This window comes from Kogia breviceps, chromosome 19 (assembly GCF_026419965.1).
Source record: "Kogia breviceps isolate mKogBre1 chromosome 19, mKogBre1 haplotype 1, whole genome shotgun sequence".
Taxonomy (NCBI): Eukaryota; Metazoa; Chordata; class Mammalia; order Artiodactyla; family Physeteridae; genus Kogia; species Kogia breviceps.
The window spans coordinates 37075277-37100300 of record NC_081328.1 but is presented as its reverse complement, the minus strand read 5'-3'; the positions used below and the strand labels follow the sequence as shown (position 1 = coordinate 37100300).

At 35.5% G+C, this 25024-nt stretch overlaps 1 protein-coding gene across 1 annotated transcript; it reads left to right on the top strand.

Moving 5' to 3' along the window:
* The first annotated feature begins 359 nt into the window (after nt 1-359).
* On the top strand, nt 360-17577 carry FBXO47 (F-box protein 47). The gene is given in 11 exon segments (XM_059046538.2): nt 360-389; nt 391-532; nt 991-1161; nt 3823-3899; nt 5229-5306; nt 6899-7007; nt 11598-11774; nt 13248-13394; nt 14073-14215; nt 16537-16696; nt 17357-17577. Coding segments are annotated over 11 exon segments (1347 nt in total). The 3' UTR covers nt 17470-17577.
* The last annotated feature ends 7447 nt before the right edge of the window (nt 17578-25024 follow it).

Genomic DNA, 25024 nt, shown 5'->3' with positions numbered 1-25024 from the left:
AAGCCCCTTTAAAAATGTCACATAAAAATGTCACATTTCTTTTCTTGGAACATATCTCATCCAAATACACATCTCATTTTCTGCTAAAGCTCTATCTAAAATATTTGGCTAAGAGGGAAAAGCTTTTTAAGTATTTCATATCATGCTGAGATGAATAAATAGACTCTACTGGTTGGAACTCCATAAATTGGACATCACATTAAAGGTTTTGTAAATATAAAGAGACAGCTGTTGCCCATCAAAGTATGAACCTCTCCATTTAAAAAAACAACAGCTCTTCATCATTATGATTTCCTTTCTTCGTTGTCTCTTTTACTTTGTTTTTCTAATCAGGATAAATTCATGAGATAAGAAAAAGAATGGCATCTAGAATAAATACCAGTTTCACTTTTGATTCCCAACCAGAAATACAGACGTCGATCCAGCCGTTTTTCCAACAACCTTGACCCAGATTCTCAGCCCTTATCAACGCTTGGAAATTTTAAAGCCTTGCCATTGGAAATATTCCAGATAATCTTAAAATGTTTGTCAGGTGAGGTTTGGGGACTATGAGTAGGCTACATGGACAATTGAATGTTTTATTTTCCCCAAGAACTAGTTTGTCATCTTAGGCCCTGCTAGAATGTTAATGGTGTTCACACTGTTTATTTTTAAAATTTCATCAGTGTTAGGTAAGTGGTACTCAAAGAAAATATGATACTCAAATGCTTTAAAACATGCTTCTAATTATAATGACATGGTAATTTGACTGTTACATCCCCAATGTTTCTAATTCGTTGAGAACTAGATTTAAAACAATTTTAAGATTTTCCTTTTCCCCCACTTTTATGATTTATTTATTTATTATTATTTAGTATTAATAATATTATTGTTATTAATCTATTATAAATTAATAGATTGTGCTAATAGTGATGTTCTTGTATTTAAGCCGTTCATATATGTGTGTGTGTGTGTGTATATATATATATATATATTTGTTTCTTTTGATAGTGAACGATATCAGCATTCTAAGCATGGTGTCCAAAACAGTCAACCAGCACATTATTAATTATATCTCAACCTCATCAGGAAGCAAAAGACTTTTACTACAGGACTTTCATAACCTTGAGCTCCCTGACAGGAGAGAAGACTCCACTATATTGGAACACTACAGATCTCTAGGTAATTTATGTAATGTAATGAGAATTGTAACAAGTAAAGAACTATACTTAATTTAGGGGATTTTATTATACAATTCTGTAAGGCCTGTGCGAAATGGAATACTTCCTATTTCTATGATGCTTTTACTCTTCAGTGTGAGGACTTTCCCTTAATAACTAACAGTCCCTTACACTTATATTTAAAGATGAGAGAATGCACTTTAATGTAAAGTGTCAGTCCTTGTGATTTCATGTGGATACAATGTCACCTGTGCTTATTGTCCAGGTGCCTTGCCAGTTTAGGAAATTGATGTATTTTCTATGCTTTACTTCCTGTGAATCAATGAGTTTTATCTCTATACTGCTTTTCCCTTTCAACCATAATCTAGTTCTTAAAATAGAAATTTAAGCATATTATTGTGGAAAATCACTTATTCTCTTATCAGAAACAGTGGTTTTCTTTTTTTTTAAAGCACTGTGCACATTTACTAATAAATCATTATGCTATTATTAAATTAATCTTATCAAAGGAAATTCTGGACAATTTCTTCCCTTGATTTGTAATCATTTATGTCTTTTACCCCATTCATTGATTTCATTCTCCCTAAGAGTGCTGAAATAAAATTCTAATTTTGACTTGACTAATGACACCAGTTTAATTATGAAGCTACTTATAATTAACCAAAACATGGCAATAAAACTAAATATCAGAGTGATGTTGAGATGTAAATAAAGGCATAAGAGTAAGTTACCTTTTAGTAGCCCAAGGATGTCTAGCTTTAAGATAATAAAATAAGACTATATAGATGTGTAAATACATCAGAGTGTATTTGGCAAGTATACTTAGTAAGGCTAAATGAAAGGTCTGTAACCTGGTTACAATGTTATTGGTTTCAGTATTTATGATTAGGCTTCATGAAGCCTGTAACAGAATACGGCAATTACTTTTTGCTACTTGTCATTGTGAATATCTTTTTTCCAATATCATCAGATGCAGAGGAAGGCTACTTGGGAAAAACTTACTCTTTAGTTTTAATTTGAAAGAATTTTTTCTCCCTGACCAGGTTCAATTGCATAAACAAACAAAATAGCATTAAGACAATTATGTGGATAATTCAGTTAAAAATACAAATATGTATTGATCTTAAAAGCTAGCTTTTAAAAATGGTTTTACTCATGTAATGATTTCAACCTTCCACTTAAATTTTGTACAGACACCTAGCTTATGACTAATTCTTTAGACAAATGTTTGATGTACTTACCATTTCCTCATGTTGCCATTCATATCTGATCTGTTCTTGTTTTCTGACATTAAAATAACATTTTCAGAATTCTCCATTCTAAGGATTATAAATTTTAATTTGCTTCTTCATACAAAACAGAGCAGATGGCCAGTGTGGAAAGAACATTGCATCTGACTCTATTTTAGTGGGAGGTAATTAAAGAAGTTAGTCTCTAAAGGGTATAGCAGAGCACCTGTGTTAAAAGAATAAATAAGTCAGCCAGTATTGGTTTTTATGGTAAATTGAAGCCCTTAAAAATAGGCATTCTACATTAGAAAAAGCAACCAACATACAATTATAGCTTACAATTCCCCAGCTATGGTATGCCATGGGACTGGATGCCAAAACATGAAAGGAAGAGAACTCAGCCTGAAAACTAAACACTGAAAATGTCTTTTTATGTACAAAAATAAGGAGGGCTTATGTTTAAAACTCACTTCTGATCATGTGTTGGCCAAACATAGCAACTTCTAAAAATAGATTCAATTCCCATAGATTCTACAGAATTATATATAAAGTAGTTATTATATTATGTAAAAAAGTAAATGCAGAGAAGATGAAAACTGAAGAAAGTCGTGATATTCAGATATATATTTTCCTACCATGTATCTTATTTTTAGTTTGAGGACATTTGGCCTTATAGGAATGTTAACAATGTATTGCCATTTTAGGAAAACAGAACACTTAAAGTTAGAGGAAACAAATCATAACCATACACTTCCTGTCACTGTAGTTCAAGTTACATATCTCACTGGGAAACTGAAGGGTTGTTTTTTCTTTTTAAAATATCTAAACACAAAATTCTATACATTCTTAACATGCAAGCCCCATAAAAGGATGTCTCTGAAGGAAGAGATAAATATTTCATCCAAACTGGATACTTTCTGTGAGAGAAAAACTGACTTCTAATCTCTGAAATTTTAAATACTTATGACTTCAAGTTTTTGTATTTGGAGAAAGGAGTACAAAATCTCTTTCTCATTCTTTCCATTAGCCCCTCTTAAAACATTTTCCATGGTTGACATGAGCTTAATTTTAAGAGATATTGGAATATGTTTTCTATGGAATAAAGACAGTAGAGTTTCCCTGTTGTGTTTTCTGTTTGGTTATTGTATCTTTTAAAATCTAAATACTTTCTCATATCTGTACTATAGCATCAATTTCACAATTTTTTGTAAGATTTTATGCCATAGCCTCTTAGGTGGACACCAGAGTCACTTGGTAAACACCATATATAAGTGCTTTGCACCCTTCCTCCCAAACTTCCTCTTAAAAACTCTATCAGCTCACAGTCCACTATCGTATACTTGACTTTCAGGTAACATTATGCTGTGAATTATAGATATTCTTAAGTTAATTACATTGTTGTCAGTTTTTCATGTGTCTCTTTACTTTCTCAGGTCTACTGTTTAAAAGATGTACATTGCTGCTACCCACAAAGGAAAGACTAAAGTACATTCACAAGATACTCGCAGAAGTAAGATCATACTTCTGAATTAGCTCACAGTCTTGATTTCCAGTAAAGATATTTTATTATTAATGTCTTATACTCATTTAAAATCTATCTTTAATTAGTGGAATTTCGTGAATTGGCACTAAAAAGTTGGTTGATGATAACCTAATACTTTACCAAGTGCTCAGAGATTATAAAACACCAAAATGTAGTATAGGAGTATTTTACTTATTATAAAATAATTTTTACCTATAACTAAGTACATCATTCAAGTTTATTAGGTTTATCGGAGTAATAAAAGTATTTTTACCTCATGTGGGAATTCTGAGGTTGTTTTAAAGTTGTGATTTAGATATTCTATTAAAATGAAAATTATTTCCAAATGTTAACATTTTACTATTTAAATATATGTATTAAAACTATTTTTAATATATAAAATGACAAACCTTTTATGATAATTTATGACTTGGAAATGTGTATCAATATGTTTGGGCATAATCTCTGTTAGACATTGAGTTTTACTATATAAACCCAATATATATTTAATACTGCTGATTCAGTTTTACACTTAATAGTATGCAAACTGTTTCTGATCCACTGGCTTTTTTCATGTCAGTGTTTGCATTGAGTTCAGCTGTATGTTATTGCAGCAGCTTCCAAGATGATCTTTCTGCCATTCACTTCTTCACTTCCCAAGACATTTTAAATGCTGAATCACTTACATCAAATTAATCTTCTTGCTTTTAAAAATATTTCCGTGGCTACTCAATTTCATCAAGATAAGGTCCAAAGTCCACAGGTGGTATTTAGGGTTCCGCCTGACAGTGCAGCCTTAGTTTCTACTACTTTGAGCCTAATTAAGCTGCTCATATCTTTCTATCCAAATGAATATTTAAAATTTTTACCTCTATACCATTTTGCCCTTATTGTTTCCCTCACCAAATATGCTATCTATTGATTATATTTGAATCCTACTTAAAGACATTGCTTGTTTCACATCATTCATAAGCTTGTTTAATCATTCTCAAAATTATCCTTTCCCTGCTTTCATTGTATCTGATATGTTTATTTGGTCATTTTAGCATTTATACATACTTTATCCTGAAATATAAAATTAATTTCATGTATGTATATCTTATTGTTCTAAATAAATTGTGAGCTCCTTGAGGCAAAGACTTTGTTTTATATTTCATAATCCCCACCTATATAACATGAGACTAATCAGTTATTTAGCGTTTTAGTTATTTTCAGTTTAGACTGAAAACAATCCTTGTGTATTTCCATTAAATTTGAACGTCAAATCATTGCACAGTTCCACTGAAAAGGAGGAATTAACAGTTGTTCTCTTTACAGGTTTCCTGTTTTAAATTTAACGGCTGTGTAACTCCATTGCAATGTTTAGGATTACCATGTTATGGCATGGTTTTACAGGTACATTTTTTTTTTAGTGAAAGAAGAAAAGGAATCCTTTTTGAACTGTTATCAAGTAGAGCATGTAATCTGTCTTTCTATAGGATAATAAAAGTAATAATGATCTAAAAAGAAAACAAAATAACATTGTAAATGTTTGAGAATGTGTTAATCTAATAATATGTTTGCCACCTCAGATTTTCTTCTTGGATTTCTCACTGGTAAGAAATGTTTAACATTTATTTGCTCTGTACCAATGTACTTGAAGTTTCCAGCCAATTGTAATGACTAGAAATATTGTGGGGTAGAGGGTGTGTGTGTGCAATGAGTTTTAAGTCTTGGGCTAGTTATTTAAGATGTGATCTTAGAAATGAACCGTATAAAAAAATAGTAACTATAGGAAATGATAGGGATAACTAACCTTTTTGTGGTAATTATTTTGCTATATATATATAATTACTATGTTATATGCCTTTAACTTATACAATGTTATACATCAATTATATCTCAGTAAACCTGGGAGGGGGGAAGAAATCAACTGCATGATTTTAAGAACACTTTTTACTATTTTATTATAAACAAAGAAGATAATAACATTATTATTAATGCTGTTCAATATATTATTAATATATTGCACTGTTCTAAGCAGTTTACATGTATTAACTTATTTAAATATTACAGCAACCTTATGAGGTTTACAACAATCTTACAACAGTCTTGCTTATAACCCATCCTGCCAGCCAGCCACCATCTGCATGTACAGATTCCAGGGGCATAGGCCCTCCTTCTAGCCCTCTTCCAAGATAGATAGATTTCTGCTTTTTCTTTTTCCCTTTGCAACAGGTAATATGAGCACATGTATTCATATAAAATTCAAAAGGTACAAAACGGTATAAAGTGAATTGTAAGTCTCCTCCCAGGCCTGTTCCTTGTTCACAGAGTTCCCTTCAACAGAAGTAACCACTGTTAGCAGTTTCTATTATGTCCTTCCAAAGAGAATAAGATTCATTTTTAAACTACTGAAATGTAGTTCAACTATTTTAAGAAAAATTGATATGATTAATCAACTTTTTCAAAATCTACATATAGTTTAATACCATTTGAATTTTTCATATATGTTTAACTGTACATTCTGGTCTCCTCAAAGATAATTATTATATTTGGTCCTAATAAAAATTGTTTTTTGTTCACACCCAAATGTCATAAATAAATGCTCATAATTGTCATATTAAAATGAGGTCATTATCACTTGTAAGCAATATCATAAATGATATTGAGGGGATCAAAGGGTTCTACTGTAGTCTAAAACTAAGCCACAGTATGGTTGTGAGTCAGATGTCTAAAGTTGTATCTATACTGTCAGAGCTCAAGATTCAGTACCATTTAGTTCCCTGAAAAGATACTCCCTATGCAACCAAAAAGAAACTGGATTTTGGAGCATTTCTAGGTTTTGTTTATATAAAATTTCCTACGAATTTGAACAGTTCCATAGTGGATAAAAATTGCACATTGACTCGATTTTACGCTACAGCAGTTGTGGTCATAAGGCAATAGTGACTTACGTTTTGATTTGATGGTTTGAACATCTGAAATGTTTCATTTGTCATCCTCAGACCTTAACAGCAGGATGGGATGAACTTGAGTGCCATCGTGTTTATAACTTCTTATGTGAGCTGACTAATCTCTCCCGCAAGATGCAGACAGTTGTCGGCAGCAAACCAGGTAAAGAACTAAAATTCATAGATAGCGTTATACAGAGATTAAAATAGAAAAAAAAAGTATAGTTCTAAAGTGTATTTCAAAATAAATTGTGGCATTTGTTTGTAGTAAAAAGACAAAGAGATGTAAGGGAATGATAAATACTGAATCAGATAGTGAGGTAGAAGTGGCCTGTGATTAGAGAAAGAGAAGCACTCAGAGGGCTTCAACCACATTAATAATATTTTATTCTTTAAGCTGGTGGAGGATACAGAGGTGTTCATTATAGTATTCTTTAAACTTCTATATATTCCTGAAATAGTTCATATTTTAAAAATTATAAGCGGGACTTCCCTGGAAGTCCAGTGGTTAGGACTCCACGCTTCCACTGTGGGGGGCATGGGTTTGACCCTTGGTAGGGGAACTAAGATCCTGCATGTCTCACGGTGCAACCAAAAAATAAAAATTATAAGAACCCTACAACTTAGCAATTTCACTCTGAGAAACTCCCACAGTATGCACAAGGAGACATATAAGAATGAACATTGCAGCATGTAACCAGGGAAGGCTGCAAATAACATAATGCCTGTTGTCAGGAGAATAGATAAATGAATTATGGCATATTTATACAATTAAAACTATTGGTAGTGGACTTCCCTGGTGGTGCAGTGGTTGAGAATCTGCCTACCAATGCAGGGGACATGAGTTCGAGCCCTGGTCCTGGAAGATCCCACACGCCACGGAGTAACTAAGCCCGTGTGCCACAACTACTGAGCCTGAGCTCTAGAGCCTGCAAGCCACAACTACTGAGCCCACGTGCCACAACTACTGAAGCCCGTGCGCCTAGAGCCCGTGCTCCACAACAAGAGAAACCACCGCAATGAAAAGGCTGCGCACCGCAACGAAGAGTAGCCCCGGCTCGCTGCAACTAGAGAGAAGCCCATGCACGGCAACAAAGACCCGACGCAGCCAAAAATAAAAATAAATAAATAAATAGATTTTAAAAAAAGAACATCAGTAGTTAAAATGAATTATCTAGAGCCATGTGTCTTACTATGGATAAATCTCAAAATATAATTTGAGAAAAAAAGGTTACCAAACAATACTTTTAATATGATACCATTTATATACATATTAAAAACATGCAAAACAATTTATATATTCTTTATGGTTAGATACATATGTAAAAAAGTATAAAAACAGTTGGGAGGTATGATAGTTAATTTGGGGTGTCAACTTGGGTAGGCCACAGTACCCAGATATTTGGTCAAGTTTCTTTGAAGTTATTTTTTAGATGAGATTAACATTTAACTCAGTAGATTTTGAGTAAAGTAGATTACCCTCTATAATGTGAGTGGGCTTCATCCAATCACTTGAACACCTTAACAGAAAAAGACTCCCCTCCCCAAACAAGAAAGAATTCTACCAACAGACTGCCACTGCCTTTGGACTTGAACTAGAACTCTTCTCTTGTCTGCAGCCTGCCACCCTACCCTGCAGATTATGGATTTGCCAAGCTTCCAGAATCCTCATGAGCAAATTCCTCAGAATAAATCCTTCTCTATGTATATACACACATCCTGTTAGTTTTGTTTCTCTAGAGAAAGCTGACTAATACAGGAGGGATAAAACCCAATTCAAGATGGTGATTACCTCTGGGGAGGAAGGGGATTGGGACTGATACACAATAAGTTTTAACTATATCAGAATGTTTTATTTATTTTTAAAAATCTGAAGCAAATATAGCAAAAAAATAAAGATTTGACAAAGCTAGCTGATCAGTACACAGTGTTTGTTACAGTATCTCTGCTTTTCTGTCAGCTTGAAATATTTTGTTATGAAACAAATCATGGCAGATTTTTTTTTAAAGGCAGACATAGAAACCCAATGAAACAATAACAAAATTAATTTATCATGTCCCTCTCTTGATCAAAAAGTTTTATTAGCTTCCTTATATCTTCAAAATAAAGCCCAAACTATTTATATTGGCCTTCATATTCTAATCCTAACTTACTTTTTCAAAATTATTGCCCACTACCTCTGTATCAGTTTGACATAGGCATATTGCTTTACTCACTGTATCTCAGACACCTCTTACACATTTCTACCTCATACCTTTTATTCATTCTCTCTTTTTCCTGAAATACCATCTCTCCTTTTCACCCTTTAAGACCCAATTTACCTGACCTCCTCTGTAAAGCCTTTCCTGATCTTCCCAGACCTGCAATAATCTCTCTCCTCTAAACTTTTGTGTTACTTAACACATCAAGAGATATTTACATATGGCCTTAGTGCATTGGCAGACTTTCCATTTACACTTGTCTTATCTACAAGTAAGTAGAACATAAATGGTATAAAAATATAAAATGTAAAATGGTGCCACCACCAGGGAAAACAGTTTGGACGTTCCTCAGAAAGCTAAAGGTGGAATTACCATATGACTCAGAAATTGCACTCCTAGGTACATAACTAAGGAAATTGAGAGCAGGAACAAGGACAAATACTTGGACACTGGGGTTCACTGAAGCATTATTTTCAATAGCCAAAAACTGGAAACAATCCAAGTGTTCATCAATAGCTGAATGAATGGACAAAATGTGGCATATACATACAATGGAATATTATTCAGTCATAAAAAGGGGTGAAGTTTTGATACAGGCCACAACATGGATGAACACTGAAAATATATGCAAAGGAGCTTCCCTGGTGGCACAGTGGTTAAGAGTACGCCTGCCAGTGCAGGGGACACAGGTTTGAGCCCTGGTCCGGGAAGATCCCACATGCCATGGAACAACTAAGCCTGTGTGCCACAACTACTGAGCCTGCGCTCTGGAGCCTGCAAGCCACAACTACTGAGCCCATGTGCCACAACTACTGAAGTCCGTGCGCTTAGAGCCCATGCTCCACAGCAAGAGAAGCCACCGCAATGAGAAGCCCGTTCACCGCAACGAGAGAGTAGCCCCCACTCGCTGCAACTAGAGAAAACCCATGCGTGGCAATGAAGACCCAACACAGCCAAAAATAAAATAAAATAAATTAATTATTTTTTTAAAAAAAGAAAATATATGCTAAGTGAAATAAGACACAAAAGGACAAATATTGTATGATTCCACTTATGTGAGGTACCTAGAACAGGCAAATTCATAAAAACAGAAAGTAGATTAGAGGTTACCAGGATCTGGGAAGATGGGGAATGCAGAGTTATTGCTTAATGGTTACAGAGTTTCTGTTTGAGATGAGGAAAAATTTTAGAGTAAAACAGCGGTGATGGTTGAACAACACTGTGACTGTAATTGATGCCACTGAGTTGTATAGTTTAAAAATGGTTAAAATAGCAAATTTTATATTATATATATTTTACCACAATTTAGGAAAATAATGTAATATATCAAAAACATACATTAAAGGGTAAGGTATACAGTATGTAAATTATATATATTTCAATAAAGCTGTTTTAAAAAAACCATGAGATACCACTTCATACCCACTAGGATGGCTAGAACCAAAAAGTCAGATAACAAGCATTGGTGAGAATGTGGGGAGTTTGGAGCCCTCATACATTGCTGGTGGGAATGAAAAATGGTGCAGTCACTTTGGAAACAATATGGTAGTTATTCAATAATTAAATATAGAGTTACCATATGACCCAACAATCCCATTCCTAGGTATATCCTCAAGAGAAACAAAAACATATTCCATACAGAAACTTGTACATGAATGTTAATAGCAACATTGTTCATAATAGCCAAAACGTGAGACAACCCAAATATCCCTCGATGGGTGAATTGATTAAAAATGTGGTATACCTATACAATGGAATACTATTTGGCCATAAAAAGGAATGAAGTAGTGATACTTGCCATAACATGGATATACCTTGAAAACATACTAAGGGGACTTCCCTGATGGTCCAGTGGTTAAGAATCAGCCTTCCAATGCAGGGAACACGGGTTCCGTCCCTGGTTGGGGAACTAAGATCCCACATGCCATGGGGCAACTAAGCCCACATGCCACAACTACTGAACCCACGCACTCTGGAACCCATGCGCCACAACTAGAGAAGCTCATGCACTGCAATGAAAAGATCCCGCATGCCGCAACTAAGACCCAAGACAGCCAAATAAATAAATAAATAAATAGAAAATAAGTATTTAAAAAAAAAATGCTAAGGAAAAAAGTCAGTCACAAAAAACCACCTACTACGTGACTTTATTCATATGAAGAATAGGAAAATCTACAGAGATGGTAAGTAGTGCTTAGTGCTGGGTGTGGTAAAGGACAGAAGGATAGGATAGTGATAGCTAAAAGAGCAGGGTTTCTTTTTGAGGTAATCAAGATGTTCTAAAATTTACTTGGTAATGGGCGCATATATCTGTGAATATACTAAAAAAAACACGTTGAATTGTACACTTTAAATTGGTAAATTTTATGGGATGTAAAGTGTATCCCAATAAAGTTGTTTTAAAAACAGTAGTTCCTTGATAATCTCAAATTTTAGAGTAAAATGAAGTAACACTCTCAGTACAAAGCATTTAATGATGTATGTCTTGACCTATCCAACATGCATATCAATCTTTCTAGGAAGAATTGTTTACAGTTATTTTGTCTTCATAGGAAAAGCCCCAAAACTGGAGTTAAGGATCAGACTGTTCTGTAGGAACGTTCTTCTTGATGATTGGACCCATCAAGGTGACTCTGCACTTTGGTTGACATGTATATTAAAACCATGGCCAATGGTGAATCAGGCAAGATTACTGTATATCATCTTTGGACCAGTAGCTCCTCAAGATGGTGAGCATCCATTTCTTAGGGATGTATGTTACAAAATTGGTTAATTACTTTCACTTTAGGAAACATATCTTTTTGTACCTGCTTAGTTTCATCATTCCTAATAACTAAACCATGTTTCATGATTTCATAAATGTATACTACATTAACTTGTACATAACTTAAGCATCAAGACAGAAATTGTTCTGCTGCAGGCCATTTCCAAATATATTCTCATCATCTCTGATTTACCCAAAATAACTGCATTTCATTTTTATTATATATATTGGCTGTGCTGCACAGCTTGTGGGTTTTTAGTTCCCTGACCAAGGATCAAACCCAGGCCCATGGCAGTGAAAGCCCGGAGTCCTAACCACTGGACCACCAAGGAATTCCCTGCATTTCGTTTTTAAACATTATTATTATTTTTAAAAATATATTTATTTATTCATTTTTGTCTGCGTTGGGTCTTCGTTGCTGCACACGGGCTTTCTTTAGTTGAGGTGAGCGGGGGCTACTCTTCCTTGTGGTGTGCAGGTTTCTCATTGCAGTGGCTTCTCTTGTTGCAGAGCATGGGCTCTAGGCGCACAGGCTTCAGTAGTTGTGGCACGTGGGCTCAGTAGTTGTGGCTCGCAGGCTCTAGAGCTCAGGCTCAGTAGTTGTGGCACATGGGCTTAGTTGCTCTGCGGCATGTGGGATCTTCCTGGGCCAGGGCTCGAACCCGTGTCTCCTGCATTGGCAGGTGGATTTCCAACCACTGCGCCACCAGGGAAGCCCTTTAAACATTGTCTTAACTCAAGATTATATTTGCTGCTGTCGGGGACTAATAATGCAAGGGAAGCAATGTGGTAGTCAGAATTGATGTTTTACTTAATTTGGGGTGCATCATATTATTTTTTGGCCTTTCTAATTAAGTTTTGCTTGGATGAATGTTAAAATTAGCATGTATTTAGTTCACACTGCCTTATATCAGGAGTTAACTAGTTTAAAGTGTGTTGAGTAGCAGCAGGAAGCCAATCTGGGATCAAATTTTGTTTGTGTGTGTAATTCACAAAGAGAATTGGTCATAGGTAAATAATAAAAAATTGACTGGATTACTCTGTTTTGATATAAATGTCTGGAAAATTCTCAAATACAGCATGCTGTCTTTTTGGAAGTCTATCACTAGGTTTTATTTCATTTTAGTAAGATTATATCAATTGTTTATTTTAATTTCTGTTATGGGGTAGCATTTTCTTTGAACCAGAAACAGTGTTTTGCTTGGTGAAACTACGTTTTCTTTTCCTCATTTAGCTATTGTTGCTGTACTTCATCACATCAGTCAGAGACATTAAAATTTATACTGTTATCAGAATTGACCTTTCATTATGAAAGTAGCATATATAAGTAATGGATTCTATTATGCAACCCAACTTCCTTTTTAAACAATCTGTGTAGTCTTTATCACAAAGCCAACTATTCTGTCATAGCCTAGCTTTTGTTTCAATTATCATTCAGGACAAGTGGTTTGGCAGAAAATGATAGAAGGACCTGCAGATGAACCCAGTCTGAAAGGTTTGGCTGATGCCATTAAATTACTATATGATACAGACACTAAAGAATGGACAGCAGATGATGTTATCAGTCTTGTAGATGAACTATCAGGTAAAAAGAATTATTTACCACATACAGTAATAGAAATTTGTTATTAGAATACAGTTATAAAATAGTAAGGACAACTCTATAGGTAACAAAAGAATTGCCTATTGGAAATAACTAAATGCTTTAAAATATTTAAAGTTTGGCTTTATGTTTGAAGAGAATGCATATAATCAACTTACTTTCCTTCCATTTTCCTTGCCAATTTTATAAATATGTATTTATTGCTATTATTTGAAAGCTTCATAATTTAATTAGCTTAATTATTCCCATTTTGAAGTTCTCAGAAACACCTCCGAATGTTGGGTAAGAAGAAGGCCCTTCCTGTTGGTACTGGCTAGATGAAACAATGTTTCCCATTCCTGTATAATCCTTTAGATTCTAAAGTTTACAAGATTTCTTTCTTTAGCAGGATTACACCACCTTGTCTGTTGACCTATGTGTAGGAGAAATGCTTTGACTGTATTACTAGTATATTTGTGAGAGTCGCTGTGACTTGGCAATAAATAATCTCTGTCACCGGTTGAATGCTGTAATAGGAAAACTAAAGCATTTTTTCTGAGATTCTCCCTCGGCACTGATTGTATTTCCAATAAAGTAATATAATATTGCATGTATTTAATGATGTTTACTATAGCTATTGTGTAATTTCTCATTAAATAACTGTTCTTTCTTTAATAAAAGTGGTTCCCCGTGAGTGGCTTCTAGAGAATAATGCACGTCTCCTAATCCTAAGTGGGAACAGCCTCTGTTTCACTTTCATGGCTAGTAAAGCTGTGAATGGACGGGCCATTGAACTGGCAAGGCTGGTAGTGTTTTTGGCTTTGGTAAGTATAAAGTAAGTTTTTTCTAGCAAATTGTTTAACATTATAGTTGACCTACTAGGGAGCTGCCCTGAAGGAACTGAAATATGTATGAAACATTTTGAAAGAATAAGTATTTAAGTATATATTTTTATATATACTTTATATATTTTTTAAATTTTTAAAATTTATGTAATACACTATCATATCTGGAATCATTCCTTGTGTTAACCTCTCCCTGCTTCATATCTGGATTGTCATTATACAGCTCTGCCAAGTTATATTCTTTTTTTTCCCTTAAATTCCATTTAAAAATGAAGCATCCCTTATGATTTGCTCCAGGATAATCCCTGGGCAGCAGGGAGAGAATGTGTAAGTGAGTGGTGGTAGAAGTGAAACAAGATTAGTAATTGTTGAAGCTAGGGAATGGATGCTAGGGGTTCATAATACTACACTCTTTACTTTTATATAGTTAAAATGTTTTTCAAAATAAAAACATTTTAAAATATATTTAATATTCATTCATTTAACACAAATTGAATGTTTACTATGGGCCATACCTGTGAGAGATTTTTAGGACTGTGGAAATTAATAGAACAAATCCCTGACCAAAAGCTGCTTACAGTCTTCTAAGCAATATCAAAGTATACATAAATAAATTCAGTGTGATAAGTGCAAAAATATGTAAAAAAATATACAAAGGTATCAGAGAGGAGCCAATATTGGGTGGGCGTAGAGTACAGAGAGGGCTTCCCCAATTCCAGTAGATATAAGTTTTTTAAATGAATAGGAAGTGTTCACCAGACAGAGAGGTTCGATTATTCAAGCATGTACCTGCATGTGTTGCATAGATATCTCATTTATTTGGCTTCCATCACAGATGCCAGCCCACCCAGTGCTTCAAAAGCAATGGAATAATGTTCTTTTGGCTGTTGTGAGGAATAATTGAATGTAATCCATTTTCTACAAAATGGAGACAGGATCTTCACTAACTCAGCTGCTTAAAACATGAATGAAATCTCTGTGGCTCTTTTAAAATGTGAAGAAAGCTACTAAATTAACTGTATTCTAAATGTAAATGTTTATTTTATTTTTTTTGGTAAATGTTTATTTTAATAAGCAGAGGCCCTCAAAAAAAAAAAAAAGGAAAGAAAATCGAACTGCATGACTATATCAGGGAACTATAAGCAGTTCAGTTCAGTTCAGTATTACTTCTGAAGGGAAAAATGTGCAGAAGAGGAGGAGATGGTAAGTTTAGATAGGAAGGAAGAGGCTAGGTAAGGCAGGGCCTGGTAGAACTTTCTGTGGAGCTTAAACCACAGGAGCCACACTGCTGACAAGTTTTAGGAAGCAGGGAGACATTGTCAGTTTTACGTTTTTGGAAGGTGACTTTGGCCACACTGTAGTAAAAGGAATGGAGAGGAAACCGCTAGGGGTGGAGAAACCTTCTCCGGAAAGCCTTCTCTGTTTAACATCTCAACTCTGGTCATTAATTTTCTCTAAATGGCCTCAGATTTGTCTTCTCTTTATCTTCATTTACCAGTGGTGTTCTAAGGCCACTGTATGTGTGGGGTAAGTCATCTCCCAAAATATATTGCAAGCTCTTTGAAATCCAGGACTATGCCCCTTATTTCTTTCGTAGTGCCTTGTACAGTGCTTTACACATAATAAGTAGTTCTTGTCAAGTTAACACTATTTAGTTACAGAACTATATAGTTGATTTTCATGCTCTATGTTATTTGGCTCTGTGAGTTAAATTGACCATTTAAGATGTTAGTAAATAAACCTTTTTCCTTTCAGTCAGTTTTACCTATAAACATGTAATTTTCACTTTATCTATCTTTTAAATAATAGAGGAATAGTCCCTACTACTCTCAAGGTGGAAAGTTGGTGTCACCACAGGGTTCTCTTGCCTGTTGAAATTGTCTGTCTGGCACCCTCATTGGACTCCTTAATAGAGGCCGTGTCTTTATGGCTTACCATTGTATCCCCAGCTCTTAGCATGTGCTTAATAAACACTTATTGAATGAATGAGCAGGAGCCTTAATAATAATTGTTTTCAATATTATTTCTTACATTAATAAATAAATATTCTATGATAATCTTTTTTTCTGTGATAATCTTGAACCAGGCTTTTTTTACCTCACACTTCTCCCCACTAAATTTATACCATTTGAAAGCAAAGAAGTATTAGATATAAGAGCATTTCCCATTTATAGACTCAACATGATGTTATATGTATTAAATTCTGTAAAATTACAAACGGTCATTGTTAATACCATTTTCAAATTCTACAGCTTTCTTTAAATGAAGATTTACCATATTGCTTTGTATGTCTAAATCAGGTATGTGAGAAAGAACTATACTGCATGGATTGGGCAGTTAAAATGACGCAAAAAGTCTGTAAAGTCTTTAGCACTCCAGTGGAAAGAAATAACTTCCTGCAGAGTGTCGCAAATGCATTTGCGTGTGTGATAACGGAAGTACTACAATCAGTTGTGTCTGGTGAGTATGCATGTAGATGGTGCACAGTTGTGAGTAAAGTGCATTCTAGTCTCCCCTTAAGACATAGATAATTCTGTGTAGACTTTTAAATCTAAGCTAAAAATAGCAAAATCAGACATTGTTTTTCCATGAGATATATTTAATTCCTGGTTTTGTCACCTTTTAAATCTGGTATTAGTTTTAATGGAAAACATAAAGTTGAAGACTCTGCTCTGAAAGGAACTAATTTCAATTCTGCACAGCAAAAATTTTAACTTGCTTACTTAATCAACTATCATAATCATCACAATATTCTTTATTTGTATAGTTTACACATACATATTTTTATAGTTTTATTAGGTGCCCAACATGATAATCAACCCTATTTTACAGATGAGAAAACTAAGGCTTAGAGAAATTACCTGACTTGTCCAAGGTCGTGAAGTTAGAAGCAATAAAGCATGGACCAGCATCTTTTTCTTCTGATTTCTAATTCAGAGCTCTAAATATAATTCCATGATTTCAATGGTTAACGTCTGACTTAGGGAAAATCACTAACTAGTCTTCTGTTACATATTATTAGGGAAACTGGAACATCTTATGTTTCAAATAAATCATATATTTAGAAACTTAACTGTCATTTTCTTTTCCCTACTGTCTATTCCTGTGTGTGGCGTATAGGAAACAATGATGAAGACGACAGAAGCTTTCTGAATTTGTTCCATCTTGTGCGTGCTCAGGCTAACTTCCATAAGGAGGTCCTGTATTTGACCATGAATCCTCTCTCTACCTAAATACTCAGAAAGCCTTGCATTTAGAGAATAACTCAGTGAACTAACTATTAGAAGAGTGCTAGTTTTCCACACTCAGAGAAGAGCATCCATGGGACTTTTATCACCTAAGTAACCTAAGAATTCAAAAGCTGCATAAAAATTTAGAAGCAACTGCTTACACCATTATTAATATAAAAATTTCAGGCAAACCCAGGAATGTATTAAGATTTCTCTAGAAAACAAGCTGTGCTGCTCTAGATTTTGGTAAACCTAACACCAAGCTAAAATGGAACATTAGTGTTCAAGAATCTGGGGCCAGCCAGCCTGTATGTGTGGGTCTTCAAAGCAAGAGAAAATTCTGATGCATAGTTAGAACAGACCCAAATTCACTAAATGGTGTGTATCTATTCACTTTGCTTAGGTTGTGTAAACATAGCGTAGAATGTTTTGTGAAGATTTGCAGTATGATGTTTTGGAATGTGCAGATATAAATCACATTTTTTTTACCACCTTCTTGGCATATGATTACAAAGAACATTTTATTTGCTTCATGTTTTTTTAAATAAATTTATTTTATTTATTTATTTTTGGCTGCGTTGGGTCCTTGTTGCTGCATGCGGGCTCTCTTTAGTTGTGGCAAGCAGGAGCCACTCTTCATTGTGGTGCACGGGCCTCTCACTGCGGCAGCCTCTCCTGTTGAGGAGCATGGGCTCTGGGCACGCAGGCTTCAGTAGTTGTGGCACGTGGGCTCAGCAGTTGTGGCTCACGGGCTCTAGCGCGCAGGCTCAGCAGTTGTGGCGCACGGGCTTAGCTGCTCCATGGCATGTGGGATCTTCCCAGACCAGGGCTCGAACCCATATCCCCTGCATTGGCAGGCAGACTCACAACCACTGTGCCACCAGGGAAGCCCTTGCTTCATGTTTTGCAGATCAAAAACCAAAGGAAGTATGTCTGTGTGTACGTATATATCCATATGTGTGTATATATATATATATATATATATATATATATCTGTATATACACATACATGCACACACACATATATTTCCTTCTCTAAGACAATCTAAAAAGTCTATAAATAGAGGAAAGCATATATTGTTTTAATACAATCAAATCATCTTTTATTCTTTCCTGGGGATTACAGTAAAATGTTGCAAGTAAGGAGAAATATAAAATGAAAGAAAGTAGCTATTCTGCTCCTAAAGCTTTTCTTCCTGTCTTAAAAAATAGGACTTGAAGGAAACTGAAAGCATGGATGGTTCCAGCAGCCCATGAGAGAATGGGGTTTATCTTCATTCAAGTAAATGGATTCCAAGAAGCTCCAGGACTATTTCAGTTTGACTAGCTTCTGCCACTGCCACTCTTACTATTAAAATAGAAAAAATAGTGCCTAACAAGCTGAAATAATGCTGGAGCCCTCCTGGATCTCCTGTTTTCTTCTCCTTGGGTTTGATCACTTTACCTCTGCTGAGAATACACCCCTTCCCACTGGACTTCTCAGAGGCTGACTTTTTCTTTTCCTAAGCCCTTGACTTAACTCACCTCTGGAGTTGAGGAAGGGAAGAAAAACTAGAAGATATGGAAATTACCCACAGGAGTGGGGTACAAATTGTGGGAAATTCTCAAGTTTGGCAAGAGGGGCTCAAGTTTGGGGTACAAGTTGTGGGAAATTCTCAAGTTTGGCAAAAAGATGATTTTTACTTCCACTAATAACAATCTAATGACACATCTTAATAGGATTGAGAAAGAGTGAAAATTGTGGAGAAGATATGAATTGTGATAACAAGGTTTTACTATATTTTAGTAACAAAAGGACTTACCTCTATTTTTGGAGGGTCAGAAATTAACTGCCTTTCTTTGATGGATTGTCCAACTGTAATTCCATCAGTGGCAGGAATTTTTTCTCTAGAGTTTAGTATTTACATATTTATGTACAAAATTCTTGCTTTTATCCTGGTTTCATTTTCTTCTTTTCAATTTAACGATTCACCCACAACTAAATTATAAAGATTAAAAGTTGGCAGATACCAGAATACAAAAATAACACTTTAATTAGCTTTTTCTTTTCCCTCTCTCACCCTTTTTTCCATATGTGCTTTGGAAAGCCTAATCCATTTCTTTGTCAAAACACTGGTGACTCCAAATTGAGAATATTATATTATATGGGGGAAAAGAGAAAAATAAAGGAAAAAAGTAAAATTTTTCATATAAATAGTGAATATTTTAAATATTGTAATAAATAAATGTTAAGTTTCATTCCCTCAGAGAAAGAAATTTGGCATTGTGAAATCTCCTTAAACCTTGAACTATCCAAGCCTCCACGCCAGTTATTTTCAGCAGGTTTACAAAGGAAGCATGGTTTAATTTAAAACATTGCTTATCTGGATTGTGAATCACATCACACGCTTCAATTGACATGACTGCTGCTGTAAATGTTTTTATTTATTTATTTTTTTGCGGTACGCGGGCCTCTCACTGTTGCGGCCTCTCCCGCAGCAGAGCACAGGCTCCGGACGCGCAGGCTCCGGACGCGTAGGCTCAGCGGCCATGGCTCACAAGCCCAGCCGCTCCACGGCATGTGGGATCTTCCCGGACTGGGCCACGAACCCGTATCCCCTGCGTCCGCAGGCGGACTCTCAACCACTGCGCCACCAGGGAAGCTCCTGTAAGTGTTTTTGTTTGTTTGTTTTTGCGGTATTCGGGCCTCTCACTGTTGTGGCCTCTCCCATTGCGGAGCACAGGCTCCGGATGCGCAGGCGCAGCGGCCACGGCTCACGAGCTTAGTTGCTCCGCGGCAGGTGGGATCTTCCCGGACCAGGGCACGAACCCGTGTCTCCTGCATCGGCAGGCGGATTCTCAACCACTGCGCCACCAGGGAACCCCGGAAGCCCCCTGTAAGTGTTTTTAAAACTCTCCTTATTTCATTATTCTTAATAATTGTGAGATTATTATCTCACCCTCCCCAGAAATTTGGAACATAAGAAAATCTGATTCATTCTTTGGGTACAGTAGATAAATGATATCATCTTGCTACCACTAAAAAATAAACTGACAAATTCTTCATTCAATTATTAATAGATAAAATAAACTTTGAGACCAAATTTGAAGTTTCCTCAATTTGGCAGTTTTTTGCCGAATACATTTGTCATCAGGAACAAAGTGTGAATCAATTTTTAAGGTGGCAAATTAACTTGCAAAAGTATATATTATCGGGCTTCCCTGGTGGCGCAGTGGTTGAGAATCCGCCTGCCGATGCAGGAGACACGGGTTCGTGCCCTGGTCCGGGAAGATCCCACATGCCGCGGAGCAGCTAAGCCCGTGAGCCATGGCCGCTGAGCCTGTGCGTCCGGAGCCTGTGCTCCGCAACGGGAGAGGCCACAACAGTGAGAGGCCCGCTTACCGCAAAAAAAAAAAAAAAAAAAAAAAAAAAAAAAGTATATATTATCATTAGTATTGATGTTTAAGTGATGGTAGAGGCAGTCATATTGCCACAAAAAAAGGGAGCATTTGCAAAATAAATAGGCTAAAAACACTGGGAGACTGTCCACTTCTAATTCATTCTAGAACAGTCATAAAATAACGATGTAAACTACCAACAGGTCAGATAATTTATCTCACCTGTACATCTTTCTAAACTAGGAGATTAACCTGGGCTTCTAGCTTTTTTCCGCTTTTTTTTTTTTTGCGGTATGCGGGCCTCTCACTGTTGTGACCTCTCCCGTTGCGGAGCACAGGCTCCGGACGCGCAGGCTCAGCGGCCAGGGCTCACGGGCCCAGCCGCTCCGCGGCATGTGGGATCTTCCCGGACCGGGGCACGAACCCGCGTCCCCTGCATCGGCAGGCGGACTCTCAACCACTGCGCCACCAGGGAAGCCCTTTCCGCTTTTGATAGTGATTTCCTCAGTCTCTTTTGACCTTGATTTGTAGGATGATTTTTACTTCCACTAGAAGCAAGCTCAACAACACATCATTATATTTATTTTTACTATTGTTTCTAAATACACACACCACACCACAAGAGCACTAATAACAATCTAATGACACTCCTTAGAAACTGAAGTTTATATATTGTGATAAATACTCCATACCTTATGAAACCATAGAACGTGTATCGTTCATACTTTTTTGGATAATTTCTTCTCATGCCCTGCTGACCCCTCAACTATATCATCTTCATGATGCAGGCAGTACATTACTGTACTTGGGAAGCCTTTCAAGCATTCAGGAAGCTGAGGCAGTTGTTTATCAGGCCTGCTCCCCATAGCATGAACAATAGGCACCTTATTTCACCTTTACCATCCCTTCATGGCTTAGTTGGTGCTTCCAGTTCTTCTGTTAATAACAAAGATTTTATTGCCAGGATAATTATTCACCTTTGGAGATTAGAGCAAGCATGAGGAATCCAGCAAAAAAGTGCAACTGGAAGAACCACCTTATATCAGTAAAAAGCAAACATGAGCCTCTTTGTGTGATGATTCCTCAAGAGTTAACCCCTTTAAGTGAATAGTACTCAATTATATGATTACAGATTTTCATGTCAATAAATATTGTGAAGTGTAAAAACACAATGCTACCACAAAAATCTCTTTGGTTATTGGACACCTTACTAGCAATGTGACTTCTTTACCAATCCCACTAGCAGGTAGCTCTGAAACCTGTAAGAAATCAAGCAATGGAAATATGCTCCTTGGCTTATTGAGACATCACTAAGGTAGGAAAGATGACCTGAAAGACAGCTGTATTGGACAGTCAGTCTTCTCTAGGTTAAAAAAAAAAAAGTGCCAAAGGACTAAGAACACATTTTTTTTTCATCAAGAAAGCAAATACAACTCCAGAAAATTCCTCAAGTAACTAGACTTAAAAACAAAAATTTAGTTTAGCCCTTGAAAGGCTTTTAAATTTTAAAAAATTAATAATTGTACATATTCTAAGATCTTTGCTTTCTTAAAGGTGCACAACACTGAAAAGTATTCATTGTTATTTTTAAAGAATTGTATTTCTGGTGAACTGTCTTTGATACCTAAATATTTACTAATTTTATTTAATTTATTTATTCATATTAATAAAATAAAATTAAAATTGGAGGGGCTTCCCTGGTGGCGCAGTGGTTGAGAGTTTGCCTGCCGATGCAGCAGATATGGGTTCGTGCCCCGGTCAGGGAAGATCCCACATGCTGAGAAGTGGCTAGGCCCGTGAGCCATGGCCACTGAGCCTGCGCGTCCGGAGCCTGAGCTCCGCAACGGGAGAGGCCACAACAGTGAGAGGCCCGCGTATCAAAAAAAAAAAATTGGAAACATTGCTAACTTGTTCAGAGTTTGTTATGATGCAAATCATTGAGCATGTAATTCCTTTAAATTTTTTTGTATTTTTAAAAATTAAATGTTTAAAATTGAAGTATAGTTGATGTATAATATTATATAAATTATAGGTGTACAATATAGTGGTTCACAATTTTTAAAGATTATATTCCATCTATAGTTATAAAATATTTGCTATGTAATTCCTTTAAATTATTTCTTGTGGAAGAACTTATTTTTATTTAAGCTGTTAATTATAGCCCTACCATGATCAAAAAACTAAATGTCTTAATACAAAATAATGTTTCAATTAGCTATATATTTATGTATATTTTTATGCTTAATATTTTAGTGTATAAATAAATAATTTCATTTACCAGCAACAACTCTTAAATTGAACAACAAATCTATAAGCACAATAGTATTCTATACTCTTCTGTTATTTAATTCAGAGACCAAATTCCCAAGCAAATAATATTCTGATTGCTGCTAATATACTACAATTGTCATAGTTTAACACCAGTTTCAAAAAACAAAATATGTGATTAAGTATTGTGGATTACCTGCAATTTCCCATGACTACAAGATCTTACAGTGTATTTCTATGAACAGAGTTCTTAAATATTTCTAAAAAATGTCTGCCTTAGCAGATTTTTTTTTTCAGTTTATAATGGAAGTTGTGTCAGTGATTTTTTCTGTTTCCCCCTTTATATATGACTTTGCTTTTATTTTTACTTAAAATGGATGGAAGCAAAACTAACTTAGAAGAGGCCATTCTAGGCTTAGTAAGCATTTGGTCTGTGATAAAGCCAAAGCATGTAATTTACAAAGACAATTTTCCCACTTCAACTATGTTTAAGTCCTTTATTAAGCGACATTCCCATTATTTTTTAATAATTTAAAGTTAAAATGATACTGTTAAGGGATTTTGAAGTTTGAACAATGCTAATTTTAAGCCTTTTAAAAGAAAAGAGGGGCTTCCCTCGTGGCGCAGTGGTTGAGAATCTGCCTGATAATGCAGGAGACACGGGTTCGAGCCCTGGTCTGGGAGGATCCCACATGAGGCGGAGCAACTAGGCCCGTGAGTCACAACTACTGAGCCTGCGCGTCTGGAGCCTGTGCTCCGCAATAAGAGAGGCCGCGATAGTGAGTGGACCCCGCTCGCCACAACTAGAGAAAGCCCTTGCACAGAAACGAAGACCCAACATAGCAAAAAATAAATTAACAAACTCCTACCCCCAACATCTAAAAAAAAAAAAAGAAAAGAAATTTTCCGAAATTTAATAAATTACATCATGCCAAGTTTCAAACTCAAAGTTTGGATTTGATTCCATATAAAGTACCCAAACAATGAGTTTTAGGTGGCTCCAACTTAGTAACATTTATCTTCCCATTATTTAACTGTTTCCCAAAATATATTCTTTTTCCTAACATAAAATACATCATTTTCCCACCCAAACCCCTTATTTTTTTTAATCAAGAAAGCAGATATTAATATGATTCTTAGCATTATGCCACATTAATTTTTTTCTAAGTAATCTGCAATTATTTAGAGATTTTTTACTACATTGATGTGGGCCAAGTACAATCCTCATTTTTATAGGACATGATTGCCCTATGACACAGATTTATAAAACTTACACAAAACTTTATACTATTGATACAAAAGTAATTTTTTCAGTGTTTTATTATATTTTAGGATGGCAATACACAAATAGTTTAAATGTGAAATTTAGAAAATTTTATCGAAATGAACACAGTAAAACTGTTATAAACTGGCATATTGGGACTTCCCTGGTGGTCCAGTGGCTAAGACCCCATGCTCCCAATGCAGGGGGTCTGGGTTGCCTGGTCAGGGAGCTAGATCCCACATACCACAACTAAAGATCCTACATGCCGCAACTAAAAGATTCCGCATGCTGCAACTAAAAAAAAAAAAAAAAGAGATCCTGCATGACACAACTAAGACCCAATGCAGCCAAATAAATACATACTTTAAAATAAAAAATAAACTGGCATATTATAGCATAGATATAGGCACAAAGTCATAAAGTTTCTTCCAAAATGTAACTTTATTTTTTAAAAGCATAATATTTCACAAGTAATTGAAAATAAGGGTATCTTTCTGTCTTTTTATATTGTGCCCAATACCAGTGGTATATATCACTGGTGTATAACTGAAATTGGCTGATTGTTTTCACTGAATTGATTAGTTGTTTCAACTTTGTATGGATACAGACTGAAGAGCCTTGACCTCATAAAAGACTTCAGAGGGAGCT